General features: G+C 39.4%; 2 protein-coding genes across 2 annotated transcripts; both read left to right on the forward strand.

Annotated features, from left to right (window-relative positions):
- The first annotated feature begins 8,191 nt into the window (after positions 1 to 8,191).
- LOC103405812 (G-type lectin S-receptor-like serine/threonine-protein kinase At4g03230) lies at positions 8,192 to 12,646 on the forward strand. Its single transcript, XM_070827438.1, has 8 exons — positions 8,192 to 8,975; positions 10,080 to 10,610; positions 10,773 to 10,895; positions 10,988 to 11,172; positions 11,298 to 11,508; positions 11,623 to 11,860; positions 11,968 to 12,118; positions 12,207 to 12,646. Exons 1-8 carry the CDS (start codon positions 8,303 to 8,305, stop codon positions 12,507 to 12,509), a joined length of 2,415 nt encoding a protein of 804 aa, XP_070683539.1. The 5' UTR covers positions 8,192 to 8,302; the 3' UTR covers positions 12,510 to 12,646.
- Positions 12,647 to 19,945: 7,299 nt separating this feature from the next.
- Positions 19,946 to 22,610, forward strand: LOC114827100 (G-type lectin S-receptor-like serine/threonine-protein kinase At4g03230). The gene is made up of 3 exons (XM_029108733.2): positions 19,946 to 21,377; positions 21,753 to 22,268; positions 22,429 to 22,610. Exons 1-3 carry the CDS (start codon positions 19,955 to 19,957, stop codon positions 22,608 to 22,610), a joined length of 2,121 nt encoding a protein of 706 aa, XP_028964566.2. The 5' UTR covers positions 19,946 to 19,954.
- Positions 22,611 to 23,563: the final 953 nt, after the last annotated feature.

Consider the following 23,563-nt stretch of genomic DNA (forward strand, 5'->3'; position numbering starts at 1 on the left):
CTAAAATTCTAACTTTGGCATCGAAGGTTCTTCGGCCAAAGCCCCCCATTCATCGTGGGCGCGTGAGGCTCTTGGCCTTAACCTAATGTGCTAGTTGTTTTGTAGGTGCAAAATCGTCCAAGATCGAAGAGGAGAAAATTTGCATCCACAATTGTGACATAAACAATTTGAGCATGAATGTTCAAGTGGTCAATACATTTTTATTTTTTGTTCGAGGTCTTAAGTTTGATGTTGCATTATTACCATGTTTGTATAACTGAATAAAAAAGCCATTTAGGCATTTACAAAATAAGAGAGAAAGAGAGAGGTAAAGGCGTGGACACAAAGAACAGATGAAATAAAAAAATTAGAAGACGTTGACCTGTTGGCCACTTTTCAATCATTGAGCTCAGTCTCCATATCAACATTGAGTGGAAACAAAGAAAAGATGAAATGTACAAAAACTCGACGACCTGGACCTTTCACGTTGGGCCTACTACTCTTCAATCATCCAGCATTGAGTGATTGCTACGAGATCAACATTTTCTGCTCTGGCCGCTATGTAAATTCATTATTCCAGCATTGAGTGATTGCTACAAGATCAACATTTTCTGCTCTGGCCGCTGTGTAAATTCTTTATTCTCGACGATATATGTTAATGAAGTTGCCAATCTGTTGGTAGCAGTAACCTCTCCTTAATGATGTTTCTCTTAGGGAGGTTAACAATATCAAATTACGTGGTTGCGTGGTTTGCGAATCGCATGCTGTTTTCCATCTTCGTTTCTTATGCAGTAGCGGTCTTGTTGTGCTCATCTCACCCATTTTGCTGTGCTAGAGATACAGTAACATATGACACTCCAATTACCGACGGTGTTGAATCAGAAACTCTTGTTTCGTCTGGTGGAAGATTTGAACTCGGATTCTTTAGCCCTTCACCTGAAGGGACTCAAAGATATGTTGGCATATGGTATCACCAACTTGTAAGTTCTATATGAGAGCAAACACTTTGTGATTTGATTAAAGACATTTGGAATGATAAGGAGATTAGGATTGACACTTGTGGTAGACTTATCAGGAATTGTATTTCTTTGGAGATTCAAGTCAGATACATTCTCGGTAAGACTAGAACTCTTCTAGCTGATATAATGCATAAGTGTTTCACGGTGATAAGGCTACTATTTGATAAGGATCACTTAATGGGAGGGATCCTGATTGAATTCCATCGTATGAAGTATAAAACTGAGGTCCCTGCTCTCTCACAGAACACGCAAGTTTACAGAAAACTCAAGCCCCATTGAGCGAGCCTTGCTTTCGGTTGTGTAGAGTTGCAGAAGAACTTCAGTTATTAATCCTAGTTCTCTGAGACGATGTCTTCTACAGGTAAGTGGTTAAGTTGATAATTGTGAATAAGTTTTTCCGTTGCATAATTTACTTACATTTGGTATCAGAGCCCTTCACATATCATTTAACCCTATGTCGAAGGCATCAAGAAATTTTTCCTTGTCTCGCAGGTTACAGAACTGGTAGTATATCATTAGGGAAATATATATGAACACGATCAAGTGATAGCTAAAGCTATCCTTGATCATAAAGACATATATTTTCATTCAGATGTACATACCAGTGATGGTGCTTAAATTCAAGACATGATCACTGGTCATCTAAAGAAGATCATTCTTTCATGCTTAGAATTTAAGTAGTATATCACTTTATATACGAATGTTTGAATCGAATTACTATTGTCAAACCACAAAGGTTTATAATTTTGATTACAGAAATTCGAATGTTGGTTATAAAGGTGATATGATTAAAGAAAGTCTTCACATGTTCATCAATCCAAAGATGTTGAAAAGGTGATTTATAGTCTGGGGATTTAAAGATTAATACTTGAACTATGTGCTTTGACAGTTATGAATCCTAGCTCCATGCACCTTAATACAGTTGAACCACTCACTGGTGTCAACTATAAGAAATGGAAGCAAGATCTTGAGATCGTGCTAGGTGTCATGGATTGGGACTTAGCACTTAGAACTGAAGAGCCCCCTACACGAACAGATGGAAGCACCTCAAGTCAGAAGTCTAAATATGAAAAGTGGCACAAATCAAACAGAATTTCCTTATTGATTATCAAAAGAAGCATGATTGATGTGGTTCGAGGAGCCTTCACAGATGCTACCAATGCAAAGGATTTCTCAAGTCCATTGAGCAGAAGTACCAAGAGTCACCAAAAACTGAGACGGATGCTACCAATGCAAACAATTTCCTTAAGTCCATTGAAGAAAAGTACCAGGAGTCACCAAAAAATTGAAACAGGTAATCTCATGAATTCACTGACAACCATGAGACATGATGGCATAGAGAGTGTGTGTGAGTACATTTTAAAAATGGTGGACATCGCTGGAAAACTCAAAGCTCTCGAGGTACTAATCCCTGAAACTTTCTTGGTACATGTGATATTGAGTTCCCTGCCTGATAGTTATACACATCTCAAATTGTCCTACAATGCATTGCGTGAAAAGTGGGATGTGAATGAGTTAATTTCAGTATGTGTGAGTGAGGAGGAAAGGATGAAAAAGTTTGAAAATGAGAAGATTAAGTCTTTGAACTATGTACGAAGTACCACCGAGGCACATACACCCTTAACCACCGATACTAGAAAGAATTCTACCAAAAGGGTTCCCTCTCCTAAAAGAAACACCAAACCTAACAAGCCATCGATTCTCAAACATTATTTTTGTATAAGGCTTGGCTTGCCATATGAAGAAAGGTAAAAACTTTTTTGCTTGTTTTGAGTCTAATTTAATTATTATACCTAGCACTAAATGGTGGCTTGACTCTAGCTTTTCTATTCATGTTACGAATTCATTGCAGAACTTCATAACAAGGAGAACATCAAATAAAACTCAACAAAGTCGAATTTATTTTAACATTCAAATGAACATACTAAGACTCGACAATCATCAAACTTATAGCAAAAGAGGCTAGGTCATATGTCAAAACAAAGGATGAGTTACTTGTCAATAATGATATTTTGCCTCCCGTAATTTTTAATGGTTTTGAGTTCTGTGTGGATTATGCTAAGGGAAAAATGACAAGTAGTAGAAAGAAAGGATCAACAAGAAGCAAAGAAACTTTAGAAATCATCCATACGGACGTTTGTGGTCTTTTTTCCCACACAAACTATAGAGGGACATAAATATTTCATAAACTACTTTTTCTTAATTTTGTTTCATCTATCTAATTCAAAATAATCAAATGCACTTGAAACTTTAAGATTTCAAAATTGACATCGAAAACCAATTGGAAGAAAAAAAAAAAAAAAAAAAATTTAAGGAGGTTAGGTCTGATAGGAGAGGTGAATACAATGGTAGATACACTCAAACTGGCAGACATCTTAGTCCTTTTGCCCTTTTTTCTTTTTCTACAAGAAAATGGAATTGTAGCTCAATACACCACACTAGAAATCTCGAGCAAAACGAAGTGGCTAAGAAAAGAAGGAGAACCCTAATGGACATAGTAAGGAGTACGATTTGTAAGACTAATCTACCAAGTTGTTTATGGAGTTAGAGATGGACAATGACAATCTTATATTTGAAGAAGATGATTAAATGGGGAATGATGCTGAACATTCACCGATTGCAGCAGCCTTGGTTGAAATTACAGATCAATTATAAGAAATTAAGTATGTGTAATGATGATGGTCTGTTACACCAAAGCACCGATAATGTGCTGTTGCTCAATGAGAAACATACTTATGATCATGCAAGCCATGATGAGTCAGTAACTGTGAGTGGCAGCTGCGATCACCGACAACCAGCAAACAAACGTGGCCAGCAGCAGTGAGCACCGACTACACCGATTGCAACAACATGCAAACACTCACGCGGGGTACGTGGAATTGACACCTGACAAACGTGGCAAGAAGATGGTCAAATGGAGATTAATACTGAAATGGCCAAATAGGGATTAATACTGAGCCAACACCGACTGTAGCAATAGTGGTTGAACTTCCAAGTGAAGTGGAAGAAGATGAGGGCTATGATGATTGCTATTTTCAGCATGGCAAAAATGATGTGTTGTTGCATGGTGAGCAGCAAATTCGTCATCATACAAGGCACGTGGAGGAAAGAGTTTCAAGTGGCAATGAACTGAAGCATGACACTGAAATTGAGGTGTTGTTAGACGGTGAACCGCATGCAGGAAATCAGCAAGGACACGTGGATGAAGATGAAGCAGCCGTGAATGGCAGTAACCACCGACTGGAGTCAACAGTTTTGGCAGTCGGTAATGTTCCACTGTTTTGAGGAAATCAGATAGGGTAAGAAAGTCAACATTCTCATCATATTTTGTGTATTTGGTAGAGACAGATTTTAATTTATCAGAGTTTTGTGATCCTGGGATTTTCAAACAAGTCATCTCGAGTCCAAAAATAGACAATTGGATTACAGCAGACATCAAGACAATGGTACCTAAAATTTCATCGAGTTGTAAAAGAAGGTTTCATAGAGAACCCATCAGATAAATTGTGTTTATTTGAGATTCTGTGGGAGCAATTTTATCATTCTAGTTCTTTATGTGGATGATATATTGCTCACCACAAATAGTCATAGTTTGTTGGATGAAACTAAAGTTTTCTTGCAAAGACACTTCGAGATGAAAGACCTGAGAGATGACACTTATGTCCAAGGGATTCAGATCAAAAGTGAGAGAATAAGAGGGCTGTTGGGTTTTCCACAAAGAGCATACATAAAAAGGTTTAATATGTCTTCATGTGAGACTACAGAAATGCCCATATCAAAGGGTGATATATTGATCGAACTGTAGTGTCCCAAAACAGACTTGGAGAGGAAGATGATGGAAGATAAGCAATATGCATCCTGGGTTGGGAGTTTGATGCATGCACAAGTGTGCACAAGGCCTGATTTAGCCTTCACCATTTCGGTGCTTGGTAGGTTCCAATCCAGTGCTGGAGAGGCTTACTAGAATGCAGCAAAGAGTGTAGAGATATCTTTAGAGAACTAAAAGATCATACGTTAGTCTACAGAATGACATAGGACCAAAGATCATATGTTAGTCTACATAAGGACATAAAACATCGTTTTAGAAGGTTATAATGACTTAGATTTTGCGGGTTGTCCAGATGATATGAAATCAACATGGGGTTGTGTGATCTTAATGGCATGTGGAGCAGTATCTTGGAAGAGTGTAAAATAACAGACTGTGGTTGCTTCAAACTATGTTTGCAGAATACTTGTCCTATTGTGAAACTGTGAATCTAGCCATTTGGTTGAAGAATTTCATAACAGTACTACAAGAGGTAGACTCAATCTTGAGACCTATACAGATTTATTTGACGACAGAGTAGCTATATTTTTCACTTAGAATAATAAAAGGTAAAATGCAACAAGGAACTTGGATATGAAGTATCTCATTTCTCGAGAAAAGGTGGTAGCTAGTTTGGTCAAGATTGAGTAATTGGAGACTAATTCAATGATTGTTCATCCATTGAATAAGGCTGTTATCATAGCGGTTTTCAAGAAGCATGTCAGCAAAGCATAGGGGTAATGGGTGATTTTGATGCAGCAAACTCATGCAGGAAACCAGTGGGAGCAAACTGATGCAGGAAATCAGTGGGAGCTGCATATCAGGTTCATTTTAAATGTTAGTTTTCTTCAGTTGCAGTTCATGTTCTGGAAGTTGTATTCGAGTATTAATAATAAAGGCTTCTTAGCTAATAAAGAAAAATGTTGTAAGGTTGTTAAAGTTCCCAAAAAGTATACAGCATATAGTTATGATAATGCATGAATGTTTTTATGCATGATGATTAATGATCTTGAATTATCATGAAGGAAAAACAACCTAAGGGCTTCGTTCAGAAGCATTGGGATTGCTTTCAATCCTGAAGGGGACCAAATGTTTGACATATTACAAATACATATCCAGTCATGTCTTACATTGTTTTTATATCTTGTTGGAGTCTCATGTGTTGGTTAGTTTCATTGTAAGTAATTATGGGGACGGTACTCTTTGAAAGTTGAGTGTGTTGCCCTATAGTTCTCATGAATACTTGTTAATGACAGAGACTGGTAAATCGAGAAAATGTCAAAGACTAATCTCATGGCCAATTCAGATTCATTCCATATTAAGTATAAACTATACAAGTTGACAAAGTATTTGCTCTAGTGGGAGAATGTAAGTTCTATATGAGAGCAAACACTTTGTGATTTGATTAAAGACATTTGGAATGATAAGGAGATTAGGATTGACACTTGTGGTAGACTTATCAGGAATTGTATTTCTTTGGAGATTCAAGTCAGATACATTCTCGGTAAGACTAGAACTCTTCTAGCTGATATAATGCATAAGTGTTTCACGGTGATAAGGCTACTCTTTGATAAGGATCACTTAATGGGAGGGATCCTGATTGAATTCCATCGTATGAAGTATAAAACTGAGGTCCCTGCTCTCTCACAGAACACGCAAGTTTACAGAAAACTCAAGCCCCATTGAGCGAGCCTTGCTTTCGATTGTGTAGAGTTGCAGAAGAACTTCAGTTATTAATCCTAGTTCTCTGAGACGATGTCTTCTACAGTCTAAGAGAGCTTTCTGTTTTTGCAAGTAGGTAATGCCTTAGGTACTTCTTGATAAATGCGCAGTAGCCTCCTTAATGATGTTTCTCAGAGGGAGGTTAACAAGATCAAATTACGTCGTTACATGGTTTGCGAATCGCATGCTAATTAAACCACAAAATCACCAAAAAAATGGAGAGAGTGGCCGGCCATTCGTTGAAGAAAATGGAGAAGCCTAATCCTATAAATAGGCTCCTATTTTCACCAAAAATTCATTCCAATTCTCTTACAAAAAATCCCAAATATTCTAAACACTATTTCTCTCTAAAATTCTAACTTTGGCATCGAAGGTTCTTCGGCCAAAGCCCCCCATTCATCGTGGGCGCGTGAGGCTCTTGGCCTTAACCTAATGTGCTAGTTGTTTTGTAGGTGCAAAATCGTCCAAGATCGAAGAGGAGAAAATTTGCATCCACAATTGTGACATAAACAATTTGAGCATGAATGTTCAAGTGGTCAATACATTTTTATTTTTTGTTCGAGGTCTTAAGTTCGATGTTGCATTATTACCATGTTTGTATAACTGAATAAAAAAGCCATTTAGGCATTTACAAAATAAGAGAGAAAGAGAGAGGTAAAGGCGTGGACACAAAGAACAGATGAAATAAAAAAATTAGAAGACGTTGACCTGTTGGCCACTTTTCAATCATTGAGCTCAGTCTCCATATCAACATTGAGTGGAAACAAAGAAAAGATGAAATGTACAAAAACTCGACGACCTGGACCTTTCACGTTGGGCCTACTACTCTTCAATCATCCAGCATTGAGTGATTGCTACGAGATCAACATTTTCTGCTCTGGCCGCTATGTAAATTCATTATTCCAGCATTGAGTGATTGCTACAAGATCAACATTTTCTGCTCTGGCCGCTGTGTAAATTCTTTATTCTCGACGATATATGTTAATGAAGTTGCCAATCTGTTGGTAGCAGTAACCTCTCCTTAATGATGTTTCTCTTAGGGAGGTTAACAATATCAAATTACGTGGTTGCGTGGTTTGCGAATCGCATGCTGTTTTCCATCTTCGTTTCTTATGCAGTAGCGGTCTTGTTGTGCTCATCTCACCCATTTTGCTGTGCTAGAGATACAGTAACATATGACACTCCAATTACCGACGGTGTTGAATCAGAAACTCTTGTTTCGTCTGGTGGAAGATTTGAACTCGGATTCTTTAGCCCTTCACCTGAAGGGACTCAAAGATATGTTGGCATATGGTATCACCAACTGAGTCCGAGGACAGTGGTATGGGTTGCCAACAGAGAAAAGGCAGTTGACAATTCCACTAGTAATGGAAGTCTTGCACTCCAAGATGGTAACCTCCATGTGTTGGATGCTGCTGGAAAGAGGTACTGGTCAACGGAGGTTGAAACATCCGAGTCTTTGACGCAGACTGTGACGCTCATGGATTCCGGGAACCTTGTTCTAAGCAGTGGCCATGATAAGTTGGCAGTGAATATTCTGTGGCAGAGCTTTCAAAGTCCAACCGATACATTCATTCCTGGGATGGTAATGGATAAAAGCTTGGTGTTGACTTCATGGAGAGGCGAAGATGACCCGGAAAGCGGGCGATTCATCTTCAAAAAAGATCCAGTTCGAGAGGACCAGTAAGTCATCACAAAATCAAAATCAGATTTAGAATCGATTCTGTACTGGAAAGGCGGAGAACGGGCAACCGATACATTTTACAGCTTTGATCAAATGCTTCCTGCAGTTACTTACTCATTATCAAATTTCAGCAAGAAATATGTTGTTGGAAATTCCAGCAAGGTTTTCAGTTCTCCGAGTCAAAACTCTTCTTATAAAAACCCAGGAATTCCTCCACGATCAGAATACAATTATACAAGGTTGGTGATTAATATTACTGGAGAGATACAGTTTTGGACGTGGATTAATTCCACAAAGCGGTGGAATTTGAATTGGTCGGCGCCAAGAGATGAATGTAGTGTGTTTAATGCTTGCGGCTACTTTGGCAGCTGCAATAGTAATAATAGGCCGCTGCTGTGCAAATGTTTGCCAGGTTTCAAGCCCCAGTATCTACAGCAGTGGAATTCTGGAGACTTTTCAGGTGGATGCAAAAGAGACTCTGCATTATGTGGCAACAACAAGATTGATACCTTCTTGAGCTTGAAGAAGATGAAAGTGGGAAACCCAGATTCAAAAATCAACGTTGAAAAAGAAGAAGAATGCAGGAACGGGTGCTTAAATAGCTGCCAGTGCAAGGCCTATTCATATGCTATATCTGGAGAGTATAGTAATCGAAGGGATGCTTCATTGTGCAAAATATGGAACGAGGGAGATCTAAATAATCTTGAAGAAGAGTATACTGATGGGGGCCAGGACCTCTCTGTTCGTGTTGCGTTGTCTGATTTAGGTATTCTTCCTCTGAAGCTTCCCGAAACTAACAAATGAATGTGTGGATGGCATAAATATTTACCTTGTGAATTATGTGTTGTGTTTGGCTCATATACTTATGAGTTGGCAACAATTTTGATAGTGTAACTTTCTGCGTGCTACAGGGAAATGGTAGTAGCCACTTTGTGTTTGTCTTTCGGTTGTGGCATGGATGTCTTGTTCAAGAGAAGACATGGTGACTACCACAAGCAAAGTTGGAAGCAAGACTTGACTTTGTGGTTGCTTGCACACAATTGTGCATGTTTTATTGTGCATGCATTAAATGACAAATGGAGAAAAGTTGTACTTAATAGACTAGGTATAGACTTTGATGCATGCTAGGTAGGCTAAGTGATAATTATGTCATGTGAACTTAAGACTTTTTGGTCTTATTTGTTGGCATAGTTGCTAGTGTATGCCTATAATTAGATGCAATATTTGTGCATTTAGAAATGCATTGACAAAGCATCAAGAGGGAGAGCATTCGACTCTCTCCTGAGAAAGCATCCGAAGGAGAACACAAAGGAGAGAAAATATAGAGTGAGAGTGAGAAACTCTTGGGGAGAGTGAGGTTCTTGTGAAAATTCTATGAGTGGGTGTACAAGGGATTTGGGATTGGGCTATGTCGCTTTAACTCATGTGTACTTGTACTGTTATTCTCATAGTGAAGAGCAATATCTCTCCGGGGACGTAGGCAGGTTTTTGCCGAACCTCGTAAATTTCTCGGTGTCTTTATTTCTTGTATTTTATTCTGTTCAACTGTGAGTGTGATTTGGTAAAGTTGTAATCTGAATCTCGTTTCCGCACTAATGAATGGGCCAAGGCACAACATTATGATCAAACCATTTTCCAGCCAAAATGCAGAACTGAGAGTGAGCTTCAGTTACATGAGTTTTATCTTTATGCTTTCTGCTGTTTCACGATATTCCTTACATGTATATATCGTTTCAATTAGCATGATTCTATTTATATTTGATTAAACGCGGGGTTAAACCTTTGTGAACATAATTGCAAAAGCATGAGATTATTCGATGTGGACATAAATGAGGTAGCTATAACAGTCAATTAATTACACCTTGTGCAGAATCAACTGTAAGAGACTGTAAGCCTTGTGGCACAACCATCATCCCCTATCCCCTGAGCACAAGTCCGGATTGCGGTGACCCCATGTACTTCCATTTCAAGTGCGACAACTTCACAGATCAGGTTAACTTTGACGGACTGATTCTGGGACTGAATGAAACCTTGTTTAGAGTAATTAGCATTAACTCGAGTTCACAGAGATTTTTCATCCAAGGCTTCCAAACCGAAAATGCAGATAAATGTGATCGTATGAACAGTGGGGTAAATTCGCAGATCAGCACAGCACCGCCATTTAAAGTAATAAGTTTGTGTAATGCTGACCTGGGTAATTTTAGTTCTGAAGCACTGTCATCCAGAAGTCCGATTGTAGTTGAGATGGGTTGGGAGCCACCTGTGGAACCACCCTGTATAAAATCTTCTGACTGCAGGGATTGGCCACATTCAATGTGCAATCCTGCAAGCGATGGAAAGAAAAGATGCCTGTGCGAAATCAATTTTCGATGGAATGGCTTGAAATTAAGATGTACTCAAGGTGAGAATACCATGTTAGGCATAAAATTTCTGTCATCCATGTGCCCTCTTGCAAATCAAATTTTTATGTTGATAACAGTGCTGCAGAATCGTTTTAGATTGTACAATACAATAAAAATGATTATATGACAATAATATTTTCTTTTCCTTCTTGATCTTCAAGACCATACGAGAAGAAAATTACCATTGTCTCTGATGATTGTAGCGGTGCTTTTAAGTGTGATTTTTCTGGCGTGCATCGTCATTTCCATTTATATATGGAGAAGAAATATGACCAACAAACGAGGTAACTGCTTTTCTATATGCGTTATTGTCATGAAAGATCTGCAGAGTTGTCCATAGTTGATGAGAATAAATCTGTTCGATTCCCTGTATTAGTTCAAATAAGACGAGGACAATTTGATAGTGAAAGGCGAGTCAAGGAGTTGATAGACACAAGCGAGTTCAAGGAAGAGGAAGGTATAGATGTACCTTTTTTTGATATGCAAACTATACTAGACGCTACAGATAATTTCTCAAATGCAAACAAGCTTGGACAAGGGGGATACGGGCCTGTTTACAAGGTAATTGAACAGTTGTTTACCATTCCTTTGCACTCGAATCACCTTTATATAGCAACACTTGTTGTCATTAATGTTTATCTGTTGTGGTTAGTTCTAAATTTATATGTAAGGGATTTTGTTGCCAGGGAATGTTTATTGGAGGCCAAGAAATCGCGGTGAAAAGGCTATCAAGGGTTTCAGGACAAGGCTTGCAGGAATTTAGGAATGAGGTGGTGCTGATTGCCAAACTTCAACACCGAAACCTTGTTAGACTTAAGGGATGTTGCATGAAGGGAGAAGAAAAGATCTTACTATATGAGTACATGCCTAACAAAAGTTTAGACTTCTTTATATTTGGTTCGTTCCAACTCCTCTTTTCATTATCTTTTACTGCATGATATGATTTCTTGATTGACTTAACTACAATAGCTTCTAAATTTTTCTCTATATGGAAAATGGAAATTCCGCAAGATCATACAAAAAGCATGTTTCTCAACTGGGAGATGCGTTTTAGCATCATTTTAGGAATCGCTCGAGGGCTTCTTTATCTTCATCAAGATTCCAGATTGAGGATCATTCATAGAGATTTGAAAACCAGCAACATTCTTCTAGATGAGGAGATGAACCCCAAAATATCTGACTTCGGTTTAGCGAGGATTGTTGGAGGCAAGGAAACTCAGGCAAACACAAACACTGTAGTTGGAACTTAGTGAGTTACTAAGTTTTGCGTCTATGATTTCATATTCTTGACCCTTTTAGGTGACAGTGTTTTTGTGCCTGCATAAGTTACAAAGTTTTTTTTTTTTTTTGATACAGTGGTTACATGGCTCCGGAGTATGCATTGGATGGAACTTTCTCAGTGAAATCAGATGTCTTTAGCTTTGACGTGGTTCGTCTTGAGATAATCAGCGGAAAAAAGAACACAGGCTTTTACCAATCCGAACAAACTTTCAGCCTCATAAATTATGTAAGACAGCAAGTGCGTCGAATATTTCATATCCATTTTTAACCCCAATTTACACTTGCATCAGTCTTGAATTTTACCATTTTCCCAGGCATGGAGACTCTGGACAGAAAACAAGGTGCTGGATTTAATGGACAAGATTTTGGACGAAAGTTGCAACAAAACCCAGTTTATCCAGTGTGTCAATGTCGGTCTCTTATGCGTACAAGAAGATCCAAACGATCGGCCCGCCATGTCAAACGTTATCACCCTGCTTGACAATGAAACTGCAACCTCTCCATCTCCTAAACAACCAGGGTTTCTCACAAGGGGAGGCAAATACAGCACAGCTTCTTCTTCTAGTAAGCCAGAAGCTATATCTGAAATAACCACCAGTATAGTAGAAGGTAGATAATTAAAGGACGGTTGATACTCTAGTTTTTTACTCTTTTTTCACGTCTCAGTTTTTTCCTTTTTTATAGTTAACGCTTATCGCGGTAATTATAAAAGCATGTCTCTAATGTTTCTGGTCAGAAAAGTTTGAGTTTGACCTCTTGGCAGTGTGACTTGGTTTCATCGTCTATTCTTTTCTTTCTTTTTCTCAGATTAATCCTCGATCGAGTTCTTGATTAACTTATCATGAAATCAACTTGGAATAATTTTTTTTTCTTTCTTTTTATGGGTTTAGGGATTCGATTCGGTGGATTTCAATTATATAAGGGATTTATGGTTAATGATAGGTTTAATATATGGAGATTTAGATAGGGAAGTGATTTTTGCACGCGCTTTATCACACTCAAACCCATACAGTTGCAACGTAACAAAATCACAAAAGTAGATCGTGTACGAATCCAAAACAAAAGCACACAGCTTCACCAAACTAAGCATTTAAACCACCATGATTATCACCAAACACAGATTATAAATGTAAAGCATTCCATTGTTCTGCAAAACGCTGGAATGGAATCCTCAAAACCGTTCCATTCTTGAATAGACAAGGAAATGAATGCAATTACTAGTTCCACTCTCGCATTCCGACCAACCAAATAGAAGTCGTGTTCTTATCTGGAATGTTGAACAGCGATTGTGGAAATCAATTACATCGAAAACGGACTGGTAAAGAAGCCTATGAAGGGGTTCGCTTTCAACGGACCTGAAACCTGAGGTTTATTCATTTGAAGGAATCTATCTGCACTTGCGTTTATGTTTTCCTAATTGGAATGTTTTTTTATTGTTGGTAACGAGAGTAAATCGATCTTTGCTCCTTATTATACAATAATTACATAACTTGTGACCTAAGTACTGTTGGAAATTCAAATCAAAACAGGTTGTAAATGGCAGCTGCTAGCTGTTAGTTTCTTTACAGGTTGTATTCACACTTGCTGCAACTGCAAAGACTAAAGTTTTCTCCATGTGCCAGCTGAAAGTGTGTTGAAAGACAGCAGCTGTGTGCTGCCATGCTGTGTGCTAGCCGAAAGGTTGTGTTTGCAAACTGGAAGGATGCAATGTATGTGTGTGCCAACTATCCAAAGTTGCTGCATGTGTTTGAAAGAGTGGAAAGATGGTAAACACCATCATTCATTGTATGTGTTGTTGTATTGTTTATCAATTTCTGTTTTGTATAAATAGGCCTTCTTGCTAGGCTTTAGAATCATCCATTCCAATCCCATTCTCATTTTCAGCTTGTAAGCTTTAAGAGTTGTAAACTCTTCTAATATTTCAAAGTGTTTGTTATCACCAAGCTTGCTACTTCTTTCCTTTTGTTTGTCCAATTTTATTGAGGGTGCAAAGTGAGAGGTGTGATAGAGTTTGTAAACTTATCACCCACATATTTTGGTGTTGAGTTAGTAAACTTTTCAATTCCAACAGTTGGTATCAGAGCCAGAATACCATTCTGGCAGGTGCAGCAGTTATGGCATCCAACTTAGTGCAGCTCCAAGTTCCCACATTGAAGAAAGAAAATTATGAAAGATGGTGCATCCAATTCAAAGCATTGTTTGGATCACAAGAGCTCTGGGAAGTTGTCAGTAATGGGTATGTTGTACCCACTACCGAGCAAGAAGCCACATATACTGCAGATCAAAGGAACACTCTCAAGGATTTACGAAAGAAGGACCAGAAGGCGTTGTATCTTCTCTATCAAGGATTAGAAGATTCAACGTTCGAGAAGGTTGCAGAAGCAATAACGAGCAAGCAAGTATGTGACACACTCAGTACAATCTACAAAGGAGTAGATCGAGTCAAGAAAGTGAGGTTACAGTCACTTCGAGCAGATTTTGAAACTGCTCACATGAATGAAGGGGAAAGCATCTCCGACTATCACTCAAGGCTCATTGTGATAGTAAATCAGATGAGGAGAAATGGCGAGAGACTCGATGAAGTACGAGTTGTGGAGAAGATACTTCGGTCACTCACATCTAAGTTTGAGCATGTGGTGACTGCCATTGAGGAATCCAAGGATTTGGAGGCGATGAGCGCAGAGGAGCTACTAGGATCCCTCCTAGTTCACGAGCAACGCATTCAGAAGAATGCAAGCCCCACAACACTAGAGCAAGCTTTGGAGTCAAAATTGAAAATTGACAAACCAAATAAAGGTCGTGGGCAGTGGAACTCACGTCGTGGGAGTTCATCCAACCGTAGCCGAGGACGAGCCCGAGGAAGAGGTCGAGGCTATGAACAAAACCGAGGTCAATCTCAAGAGTGGAGATCTACCCGAGGAAAGGCGCATATCCAATGTCACACTTGCAAGCAATATGGACATTATGCAAATGAATGTTCATATAAAAATGGTGAGCATGTCAACATGGCAGAATCAAATGGAAATGCTAGTGAGGAATTAACAGTCTTACTAGCACACCATGATTCCAGTAGCCAACAAGATGTTTGGTATTTGGACTCTGGTGCAAGCAATCACATGTGTGGAAAGAATGAGTTTTTTTGCCGAACTCAAAGATGGGGCCTATGGATCTGTAAGTCTTGGTGACTCCTCAAAGTTGCCAGTTGAAGGCAAAGGGAAAATCAAGATCATCCAGAAGGATGGTAGAGAAGAATACATCTCCGATACCTACTACATACTAGGTATGAAGAGCAACATTCTGAGCATTGGTCAACTGCTCCAGAATGGGTACATTATACATATGGAGAACATGCTTCTCACTCTCAGGAATGCAAGGAGAAAGCTTATTGCACGTGTTCGAATGTCAAAGAACCGGATGTTCCCGTTGAATTTGAACACAAAGATTGGAAGCTGCAACATCGGTGTAATGGAAGATGAGTCATGGAAATGGCATCTTCGATTTGGCCATCTTCATTTCAATGGCCTAAAGTTGCTGTCAAGTGGAGGAATGGTTCGTGGTCTACCCCAGATTGAAGTCACACGCCAAGTATGTGAAGGTTGTGTGCTTGGCAAGCAAGCACGACTATCATTCCATGTTGGTGATACATGGAGAGCAAAGGCACCACTGCAGATGGTACACACGGATATATGTGGTCCATTGGATCCTATGTCTTATGGAGGTAATAGGTATTTTATTACTTTCATTGATGATTTTAGTAGGAAGACTTGGGTTTATTTTCTCAAGGAGAAGTCGGCTGCCCTAAAAATCTTCAAGGAGTTCAAGGCACTCACAGAGGCTGAAAGCAACCACAAGCTTGTGGCTGTGAGATCAGATAGAGGTGGAGAGTACACCTCCAATGCTTTCCAAGTATACTGCAAGGAGCAAGGAATTAGGCATCAACTGACTGCTGCCTATACCCCACAGCAAAATGGGATAGCCGAAAGAAAGAATCGAACCATCCTTGACATGACAAGGCCCATGCTTAAGGAGAAGAATTTGCCAAAAGAATTGTGGGGAGAAGCTGTAGCTTGTTCGATTTATTTGTTGAATCGATGTCCAACAAAGAGTGTCAAGAGGATGACACCACAAGAAGCTTGGAGTGGATACAAGCTGAGTGTTGCACACCTAAGAGTTTTTGGGTGTGTTGCATATGCTCAAGTTCCAGAAGCCAAGAGAAGGAAGCTTGATGATCGAGGTGAAAAGTGTGTGTTTGTGGGCTATAATGAAGAGTCCAAGGCATACAAGCTCTACAACCCACTAACTGGCAAACTAGTGGTTAGTAGAGATGTCATCTTCAGTGAGGAAGAGGCATGGAAGTGGAATAACAAAGAAGTCAGTAAAGAGAAGATCGTCTTCACTGATTTTGAAGAACCGGAAGTTGTACCACCTGTTGAGCAACAACCTGCTCAAACAACCACAACAACTCCATTGCACAGAACTGCAAGGAGTGGTCCTACATCTAGTGAAGAAAGCAGCTCCTCAACTCCAGTGAGGCTAAGAAGTCTCACCGAAATATATGGACAAGAAGAAGAAGAAGAAACCAACTTTTTCTGCTTGTATGCAGACCACGAGCCTCTCTCATTCAATGAAGCTGTGGAAGAAGATCGTTGGAGAATAGCCATGGAGGAAGAAATCCATGCCATCGAGAAGAATGACACTTGGGAGTTGACAAAGCTCCCACCAAATCAGAAGGCAATTGGTGTCAAGTGGGTATACAAGATCAAACGCACTGCAGATGGGAGTGTGGATCGGTACAAATCAAGGCTTGTAGCAAAGGGCTACAAACAGAAGTATGGAGTGGACTATGATGAAGTCTATGCTCCAGTTGCAAGACTTGACACGGTAAGATTACTAATCTCTCTTGCCGCTCATCATAAATGGAAAATTTATCAACTAGATGTCAAGTCAGCCTTCCTTAATGGAGTACTTGAGGAAGAAGTGTACGTGGAACAACCAGAAGGCTTTCAAGTACAAGGAAAAGAAGATAAGGTGTATCGTTTGAAGAAGGCTTTGTATGGCCTTAAGCAAGCACCACGAGCTTGGAACTCAAGGATTGACAACTACCTTCACCAAAATGGATTTCAGAAATGTCCATACGAGCATTCAGTTTACATGAAGAATGGTGCAAAAGGGGAGTTCTTAATTATTTGTCTCTATGTAAATGACTTGTTGTTTACAGGAAACAATGAAGCAATGTTCTGTGAGTTCACGAAATCCATGTTCAGTGAATTCGAGATGGCTGACAATGGATTAATGTCATACTTTCTTGGCATAGAGGTGAAGCAAGAAAGTGACGGTATCTACATCTCTCAACAAAAGTACATGAGAGATATATTGGAGAAATTCAATATGGATAAGTGCAATATTGTCAACACTCCAGTTGCAACTGGATTGAAGCTGTCCAAGGAAGGAGAATGTGAGTTTGTAAACTCAACCGTGTACAAAAGCTTGGTTGGAAGCCTAAGGTACCTTACAATCACAAGACCTGATATAGTTTATGGTGTTGGACTCGTGAGTCGATACATGGAAACACCAAAGGAGTCTCATTGGCTGGCCGCCAAGAGAATTTTGAGGTACATAAGAGGTACTCTAAACTATGGTCTGTTTTATAATTTTGGTGAAGATGCAAAATTATTTGGTTATTCAGATAGTGATTGGGGAGGTGACCAAGATGAAAGGAAAAGCACAACTGGCTATGTGTTTTTTCTAGGATCAACAGCTTTCTCATGGACTTCAAAGAAGCAATCAATTGTTGCTTTGTCATCGTGTGAAGCCGAGTACGTTGCTGTAGCCTCAACCGTGTGTGAGGCAATTTGGTTAAGAAATCTGTTGAAGTCAGTGTGTCATCCACAAGTGGAATCGACTGTGATTCATGTGGATAACATCTCAGCTATCAAGCTTGCTAGGAATCCAGTCCAACATGGAAGGAGTAAGCACATCGATACCAGGTTCCATTTTTTGAGGGATCATGTGAAGCAAAAGACAATTGAGCTTGTCTATTGTCACACGAAGGAACAAGTGGCAGATATCTTCACTAAGCCACTGCCAGTTGAGCCATTCAAGTTGCTACGTGAAATGCTAGGGATAAAGGCGTTTTAATTTGAGGAGGTGTGTTGGAAATTCAAATCAAAACAGGTTGTAAATGGCAGCTGCTAGCTGTTAGTTTCTTTACAGGTTGTATTCACACTTGCTGCAACTGCAAAGACTAAAGTTTTCTCCATGTGCCAGCTGAAAGTGTGTTGAAAGACAGCAGCTGTGTGCTGCCATGCTGTGTGCTAGCCGAAAGGTTGTGTTTGCAAATTGGAAGGATGCAATGTATGTGTGTGCCAACTATCCAAAGTTGCTGCATGTGTTTGAAAGAGTGGAAAGATGGTAAACACCATCATTCATTGTATGTGTTGTTGTATTGTTTATCAATTTCTGTTTTGTATAAATAGGCCTTCTTGCTAGGCTTTAGAATCATCCATTCCAATCCCATTCTCATTTTCAGCTTGTAAGCTTTAAGAGTTGTAAACTCTTCTAATATTTCAAAGTGTTTGTTATCACCAAGCTTGCTACTTCTTTCCTTTTGTTTGTCCAATTTTATTGAGAGTGCAAAGTGAGAGGTGTGATAGAGTTTGTAAACTTATCACCCACATATTTTGGTGTTGAGTTAGTAAACTTTTCAATTCCAACAAGTACAGCTAAGAATCCATATTCGGGTTCAACGTAATTTTTTGTGTTAGTAAGCTTTGTCAGCTGACCTCGATGATAGAAGATATGTTGGTATATGGTATCCCCAATTGGGTCCGACGACAGCGGTATGAGTTGCCAACAGAGAACCCCCAGTTCTCAATTCAACTAGAACCACATTTCTTGCACTCCAAGACTGTAACCTTCAAGAGTTACTGGTCAACGAGGGGTTAAAACATGAACAATTTTATTTTATTTTTTAGAGGGATTTTGTTCATTTTGATTTTGGTTTTTCATGGTTTTTAGGAATTTTTCAATTTATATTCCACTTTATTTAGTAACACTCCTGAAATTATAAAGTATGTGAGTCTCGTATTACAATTAATAATGTATTACACGAACAATTTTAAACTAGTGACATATTTATTTAGAGAAAGTGAGAATTCATAATTCAATACGTAAAAAAAGTAAGAAATCATATTAACTAGAAAAATACTAAGGAAACTCTCAAAAGTGGAACTCTACTGGACTCTTTGTCACCTCATGTTTTTTGCACAATATTTAATAATGTATTCATGAGAATTGACATTAAACTGGTGTCAAAAACTATAAAGAGACCTACTTTGAAAAGTTCTCCTTAACATTTCTCTGTTAATTATATGGCCAATTGATTTGTTCCTATATAATTTCTCTCTCTGCTTGTTTCAAAGAGTTCTCCCTAAGACCACAAATCACAAATATTGTGTATGGGCTAAACAAGCGACTTCACAACCACAAAACTATTGGGCCAAATTCAAAGCCCAAAGGTTAATGTTGCCAACAGTTGGGTTCAAACCTGCACTGCTGAAGCCCAGACAAACATAACTATCGTTGCCGCCAAAATTTTTCAAAATCCCACCTTTACCCCTCAAGGCGCACTGAGAATTGAAAGGAAATTTATTCTTCAGAAGGAATAACTTTGCGCCAGCTGCTTTCTTTTTGGGTACCATAACTTGCATTGGCTACTTTTCTATCATTGAGCTCTGTCTATATATATATATGTGTATATGGGGACACAAAGAAAAGATGAAATGTACAGAACTCGACGACCTTGACCCTCCACATTGGGCCAACTACTCTTCACCCCAGCATTGAGTGGTTGCTACAGGATCAACATTTTCTGCTCTGGCCGCCGGCCGGTACGTAAATTTATCATTCTCTACGATATTTGTTAATTAAGTTGCCAATCTGCTGTTAATCTGTTTTAGTAAAATGGCTTATGGGACAAAATTTCCAGTCTAAGAGAGCTTTCTGTTTTTGCAAGTAGGTAATGCCTTAGGTACTTCTTGATAAATGCGCAGTAGCCTCCTTAATGATGTTTCTCAGAGGGAGGTTAACAAGATCAAATTACGTCGTTACATGGTTTGCGAATCGCATGCTGTTTTCCATCTTCGTTTCTTATGCAGTAGCGGTCTTGTTGTGCTCATCTCACCCATTTTGCTGTGCTAGAGATACAGTAACATACGACACTCCAATTACCGACGGTGTTGAATCAGAAACTCTTGTTTCGTCTGGTGGAAGATTTGAACTCGGATTCTTTAGCCCTTCACCTGAAGGGACTCAAAGATATGTTGGCATATGGTATCACCAACCGAGTCCGAGGACAGTGGTATGGGTTGCCAACAGAGAAAAGCCAGTTGACAATTCCACTGGTAATGGAAGTCTTGCACTCCAAGATGGTAACCTCCATGTGTTGGATGCTGCTGGAAAGAGGTACTGGTCAACGGAGGTTGAAACATCCGAGTCTTTGACGCAGACTGTGACGCTCATGGATTCCGGGAACCTTGTTCTAAGCAGTGGTCATGATAAGTTGGCAGTGAATATTCTGTGGCAGAGCTTTCAAAGTCCAACCGATACATTCATTCCTGGGATGTTAATGGATAAAAGCTTGGTGTTGACTTCATGGAGAGGCGAAGATGACCCGAAAAGCGGGCAATTCATCTTCAAAAAAGATCCAGTTGGAGAGGACCAGTATGTCATCACAAAATCAAAATCAGATTTAGAATCGATTCTGTACTGGAAAGGCGGAGAACGGGCAACTGATGCATTTTACAGCTTTGATCAAATGCTTCCTGCGGTTACTTACTTACTATCAAATTTCAGCAAGAAATATGTTGAAAGAAATTACCCCAAGATTTTCGGTTCTCCGAGTCAAAACTCTTATAAAAATATAGCAATTCCGCCACAATCAGAATACAAATATACAAGGTTGGTGATTAACATTACTGGAGAGATACAGTTTCTGAGGTGGATTGAATACACAAAGCAGTGGAATTTGAATTGGTCAGCGCCAAGAGATGAATGCAGTGTGCTTAATGCTTGCGGAAACTTTGGCAGCTGCAATGATAATAATATGCCGTTTCTGAGCAAATGTTTGCCAGGTTTCAAACCCCTGTATCTAGAGAAGTGGAATTCTGGAGACTTTTCAGATGGATGCGCAAGAAAGTCCGCATTATGCAACAAGAATGATACCTTCTTGAGCTTGAAGAAGATGAAAGTGGGAAACCCAGATTCAGAAATCAACGTTGACAATGAAACAGAATGCAGGAACGTGTGCTTAAATAGGTGCCGGTGCAAGGCTTATTCATATGCTAAATCTGAAAACAATAGTTATCGAAGGGAAGCGAGTACTTCATTGTGCAGAATATGGAACGTGGGAGATCTAAATAATCTTGAAGAAGAGTATAACAATATGGGCCAAGACCTCTGTGTTCGTGTTGCGTTGTCTGATTTAGGTATTCTTCCTCTGAAGTTCTCAGAAACTATTAAGTGAATGTGTGGATGGCAGATATATATATATATATTTTTTTTTTTGTTTTTGTTTTTTGTGAATTAGATGATCAAACCATTTTCCAGCGAAAAAGTAGAACTGAGAAAGAACTTTAGTTACATGAGTTTTATCTTTATGCTTTCTGTTGTTTCACGCTATTCCTTACATCATTACATGTATATAGTTTCAATTAGCATGATTCCATTTACCTTTGATTATAAGCGGGGTTAACCTTTTTGAACATAATTGCAAAAGCATGAGATTATTCGATGTGAACATAAATGAGGTAGTGATAATTGCTTAGCTCGTTATGACAGTCAATTAATTACACCTTGTGCAGAATCAACTGTAAGAGACTGCAAGCCTTGCGGCACAACCATCATCCCTTATCCCCTGAGCACAAGACTGGGTTGCGGTGACCCTTTGTACTTCCGTTTCAAGTGCAACTACTTCACAGGTCAGGTTAGCTTTGTGGGACCGAATGACGCCTTGTTTAGAGTTATTAGCATAAACTCAAGTACCCAGAGATTTTTCATCCAAGGCTTCCATACCGAAAATGTAGATAACAGTGATCCTAGAAACAGAGCGGCTAAGCAGATCAATCCATCGTTTCCATTTAAAGTAATCAGTCCAGGTAATGCTGACCCGGGTAATTTTAGTTCTGAAGTACTGTCATCCGGAGGTCCTAAAGTAGTGGAGATGGGTTGGGAGCTACCAATGGAACCAACCTGCACAACATCTGCAGACTGCAGGGATTGGGCACATTCAATTTGCAAGCGTGCACGAGATGGAAAGAAAAGATGCCTGTGCGAAACCAATTTTCGATGGAATGACTTGTTATTAAGATGTACTCAAGGTGAGAATATCATGTTAGGTATAAAATTTCGGTCATGCATGTGCCATCTTGCAAATCAAATTTTTATGTTGATACGAGTGCTGCAGAATCGTTTTACATTTTACAATACAGTAAAAATGATTATATGACAATAAAAAATATTTTCTTTTCTTTCTTGCAGAAGGTCATCTTCTAGGGCCACCAAAAGAAGAGCATACGAGAAGAAAATTGCCATTGTCCCTGATAATTGTAGCGATGCTTTTAAGTGTGATTTTTCTGGCCTGCATCGTCATTTCCATTTATATATGGCGAAGAAATATGAACAATGTTTGTACCATACTTGACCAATTCCGAAACTACTGAGCACCGGTCAACGTTATACCGTAAGGACCCAGAAGAGTTTCCCTTCAACCAGAAGGCCAATCACAATGCGATACGTGTCGACATCAGAAGCCAATCACAGCGCGACACGTGTCAACATCAGAAGCCAATAACAACACGACACGTGTCAATATTAGAACAAAACTAGAAACTCTCTTCTATAAATAGGGATCATTCTCCCACAATAATTTCTAATGTCATTTTGTACTAAACTATTCGCTAGAACTCACTAAACCAGAGCTTGAACCTATGTATTTGTGTAAACCCTTCACAATTAATGAGAACTCCTCTACTCCGTGGACGTAGCCAATCTGGGTGAACCACGTACATCCTTTGTTTGCTTCTCTGTCTCTATTCATTTACGTACTTATCCTCACTAGTGACCGAAGCAACCAAGCGAATGTCACAAAACCTGACACTTTCTGTTGTACCAAAGTCCTCGCTGATTTTGTGCATCAACATTTGGCGCCGTCTGTGGGAAACGACACTTATTCCCACTCTCTGCAGCTTTGTCAAGCTGGTTTTCACCGCTCGTACACTCTCTTTTGGCCAAGCATCTCTCTCCGATATGGGGAGCGAAAGAAGCCACAGCACACAGAATGACACCCCCGCTGGACCTAGTATGAAGCAACGAAAGCAGGAAGGAAATAGAGTTACTCTTCAAGCTAAAGTCGATGAGCTAGAGGTTCAGAACAACAAGATAGCGATGAAGAATGAAGTCCTCCAGGAACAATATGAAAAACTTTTCGAGATGCTTCACGAGGCTAGGCAAGCTCAAACACATAAGCTCGTCGCCCCTGTTGAGGTCAACAATCAACTGAATGCCCCCCAACACGGAGGGTCGCCGATATCCGACACGGACATCCCTGATAGGGATCGAGCTACACATCAATGTGATAATCAACATGAGACTTCTCTCAACCCAGCTGCTTCAA

Source organism: Malus domestica, chromosome 09 (genome assembly GCF_042453785.1).
Source record: "Malus domestica chromosome 09, GDT2T_hap1".
Taxonomy (NCBI): Eukaryota; Viridiplantae; Streptophyta; class Magnoliopsida; order Rosales; family Rosaceae; genus Malus; species Malus domestica.